The 3946-nt window shown below is 35.1% G+C and overlaps 1 protein-coding gene across 1 annotated transcript in view; it reads left to right on the top strand.

The window, feature by feature from the left end:
- LOC119587136 (exocyst complex component 1-like) overlaps positions 1-3946 on the top strand; it is a gene marked incomplete in the record, with an annotated part of 13832 nt that overhangs the window by 3702 nt on the left and 6184 nt on the right. Inside the window, 11 exon segments of the mRNA XM_037935888.1 lie at positions 333-482; positions 759-851; positions 1008-1248; positions 1386-1537; positions 1682-1810; positions 1914-2131; positions 2285-2492; positions 2818-2971; positions 3089-3234; positions 3380-3483; positions 3710-3800. Of these exon segments, the coding sequence (XP_037791816.1) occupies positions 333-482; positions 759-851; positions 1008-1248; positions 1386-1537; positions 1682-1810; positions 1914-2131; positions 2285-2492; positions 2818-2971; positions 3089-3234; positions 3380-3483; positions 3710-3800 (1686 nt within the window).

Here is a 3946-nt window from a genome sequence, read left to right as displayed (position 1 = left end):
AAGAGATGATTCATATTCTTTAATTATTATGCTACTTATGAATGGGAATTTTTTTAATATGCTCACAGAATGGCAGTCATTCTAGGGTATCAAAGACATGCCCTTCTTTTATCTTGCAAACAATTGACACTAACCATTCATGTTTACTTTTAGAACAATAATTGGATTGTGTACTCATAATCATAATATTACCATTATAGACACCAATTTGTTTTTTTGCTAGCTATGCAACCTTTCAGTTGATTGCCAAATTCTTGCAAAATGGCATATTCATCTTACTGATTTTTTCATATAAATCATCTTATTTCTAAAGTTATATTTTCATTTTACAGAACCAGTTAGAGTTACCTCAGCAATATCAGGAGGTACTGATATCAGCTGATCTTAATAAAACTGGCAGTCTTCCACAAGTAATTGAGGCTGCAACAGCATTACAAACAGTAATAAATGCTCCAGTGCCATCACACCTATCACAACTGCAGGTAATTTTAATCTTATTTTGAATAGAAAGTACTTGTCTATTGTCTCACTTAATTGTATATGAGATTTTTGTTATGCAGTGATTTGCTGACATGAAATATATTTGTAAGTTAAACTGACTTGTACTGGAGTAAAGATAGTTTTCGATAAGTAAACTGTAAATTCTCTAGTAAATTCTCAATTTCTTTCATGTAAACATATATGACTTCTTTTATGTAAATTTCTGCAGCTACAATTGTAACCTTCTTGTAATATTCTAATGATTTGTTAATTTTCAGGCTTTCCAAGATCAGAAAAAGAGATTTGAGAAATTGAAAAGCAGATTCAGTCAGATTGTCTCGAGACATTTGAATAATCTCTTTATTCATTTGGTGAGTTGCACTTCTGTGTTTTTTCCACAATATTTACCCTTTTGATAATTTTCCCTAACCTTGCCACATATTTCTGGTAAGTTGTTCAAGTTTTTGTTACCTGTTTGTGAGGATTTCTTGTGACTGTTTATAGTATTACTTTATCTATCTTTTCAGGGAAATGACCCAGGGGAAACATTAAGTCTTCATGCAGAACAGTTAACTTTACCCCGTCATGGCAGCATTCACAATGAACTACAACCTTACATTGCACTTATGCACTGGATCAGAGCTCTTGACCATCGTGCCTACCAGCACCTGAACAAGACCTATGCTACTTCAATTAGCAAGCTGTATGAGAGGGATATTCGACTGTTTTTTGAGGAAGCAAGACAACGCATATCTGGTGGAAGAAGATGTAAGTATGATTTAAATTAGAAGAATGCTCTAGTAGAATGCTATATATCAGTAATATATATATTAGATTATACTTTAATCCCTTTTTACATATAAATTTGCTTTTATAACAATTACCCACCTTTATTCTACTCACAGTACGTGGAAGTGGATCCAGTCAAGATATTGCCAGCATGTCAGGTGTTGCTGGGAAGCTAACCTCCCAGATAAAGCATGGAGCCCAAAATCTTAGTACACGTGCCAACACTGGAGCATTGTTAGGAGTTGATCGTGATCAGTGGGGCTCGGAGGTTTGGAACTGTGTTTATATGTAATCAAGATAACTGAACATGTAGATAAAACTGAATTCTGTATGGGAGTGGAAGATAACTTCTTAAAAAAGGAGGGTCAGATATCATGTGCTAGTGACCTATTCTTGATATTATTGTTTACAGCTTGATATGCAGGAACGTCAGAAGTTTGATGAGATATTTGAACGTGTGCTCAGTGAGTTGCAACCTGTATGCCTGGCAGAGCAAGAATTCTGTATTGCCTTCTTTAACCTGAATTCTGCGGGCAGTGAGGTAAAAAGATTCTTACTTTTTATTTAAATGAAAATTACATAAAAATAACAGCCTTCTATTAGATGATAAACGTAATATTTATCTACTGATTCATTTGATCCAGCAGAAGCCCTCATCATCAGTGGCAAGCACACCTGGATCGAGTGGCAGTGAGGAGAGCAGTGGTTCAGCAGGAACTAGTTCTGGTACGGTTGGCACTCCAGGCTCAGGGCATGGAAAGCTTGTCAACCGTGAAGTGCGCTCAATGATGGCAGCTTTGTTCACTACGCTTGAACAACAACTAGGATCTTTCATCAATACTTATGATCGAGCAGATTCTTAGTAAGCTATTTTTGAGTGATCAGCAAAAATTTCTTTGTTGTATTTACAATATCTGTTGTTAAAAATGAACATTGAATGCCTACAATGTTGGCAAAATCAATATTGAAAGACCTCAATGAAAGGAACCATTCTTATCATCTTTTCTCTTTTCAGTTGTTGCTTGTATATCTATGTGCGTCTCAGTGAGCATGTCCTTACTGCAGAGGATACAGGTTCCTTCCTCAGCACCACTTTTGGATCATGTTTGGTACAAGCCAAGCGGAACTTTGACCGTTTCATGAATTCGCAGTTGCAGTCAATCCAGGAGTGCAGAGTCACAAAGAAAAAATGTGGTATCATTCCATTCATTACAAACTTTGAGGTAAGACATTACTACGTTTTGAGAATATGATGTTCCCATTAAAGTGTCCTCAGTAGAAGGTGTGTATATTCATTGTGCAAATAAATATTGGTGTACACCCTTTTTGTCTATAAATAATGCCTTTTATTATCATTGCTGGACCTGTTAAAAAAAATTCTTAGCTTATGAATATAGAACTATATGTCACTAGTGAAACAGGATTCATTTAAAATTCTTCACAAAATAGTCCCAATACGTTGCCGACAATTTCCAATCATTAAGCATGCTTTCTGGAAATGGTTTTCGTTATCATCTGGCTTATTCAATAAATGGATAATATTTTCAGGAATTTGCACAAACAGCAGAATGTGTGTTCAAGAAGAGTGAGAGACGGGCAGATCTTGATAAGTGGTATGTTCGTCTTGTGATAGCTATGTTTGAACACATCCCTCGTGTAGCCAGTGAACACCAGAGGACACCACCAGAAGTTATAAAAATGGGTAAGTCCTTTTTTGATTTGCTTATACAATGTTTTGATATTTTCATCCTAGAAAAGTGATAAAAGGAATAATTTTAAACAGACCATGTTTATAACTTGCTGCATGGTTTTATTACAGAGAATTACCATGTGCTACACCAGTTGATGTTCCAGCTGAAACTCCCAGGGATGGATGTCCAGAGAAAGGAGGCCAAGCAGCGATATCAAGAGGCTCTCAGTGCCTATGTGACACAGTACTTTGGCAGACCACTTGAGAAGCTTAATGTAAGTTTGAAAGTAATTTTTCTCTGTTATCAACCATTTTTATTTTAAGATAAAAAGATAGTTGTTCTGATTAGCATTGCTTGCATATATAAGAGCAGAACTTCTGAAGAGAATAATTGTACTGATAATGTTATGTATGTTTTAGCTGTTCTTTGATGGTGTTACTGCCAAAGTTGCAAGTGGAGTTAAGGAATCTGAAGTTGGTTATCAATTGGCCTTCAGTAAGCAAGAGTTACGGAAAGTTATCAAGTAAGTAGTTTACATCTATATATAATTGTGTACATGGAGTAGATACCAGCTTCTTAACATAATTTATTGGTCAATTAGAATTTCTTTCACACAGTATAGACTCCAGGTTATTCTTCTTAAAATTGAAATAAAATTGTTCATGCATGAGGAATCAAAGAATCACAAGACACAGATCATTAACACACAATTATCATCATTATTCTATTCATTATGATAAATTTTTCAGAGAGTATCCAGGAAAAGAAGTGAAGAAAGGTTTGGAGCAATTGTATAAGAAAGTTGAGAAGCATCTCTCAGAAGAAGGCAATCTCTTACAGGTGAGTATCTCTTTTATGGTGCATTGAAAATGTATGGAATATCTTAATTTGTATTACTTTGAGGATCTGTCATCATGTATTTCTTTTGCTAGACTTGATTATTCCTTGAATTATATAACAACCCTAGCAACTCCATGAGTTGGTGA

Source organism: Penaeus monodon, chromosome 22 (genome assembly GCF_015228065.2).
Source record: "Penaeus monodon isolate SGIC_2016 chromosome 22, NSTDA_Pmon_1, whole genome shotgun sequence".
Taxonomy (NCBI): Eukaryota; Metazoa; Arthropoda; class Malacostraca; order Decapoda; family Penaeidae; genus Penaeus; species Penaeus monodon.
This window is presented reverse-complemented; position numbering and strand designations above follow the sequence as displayed.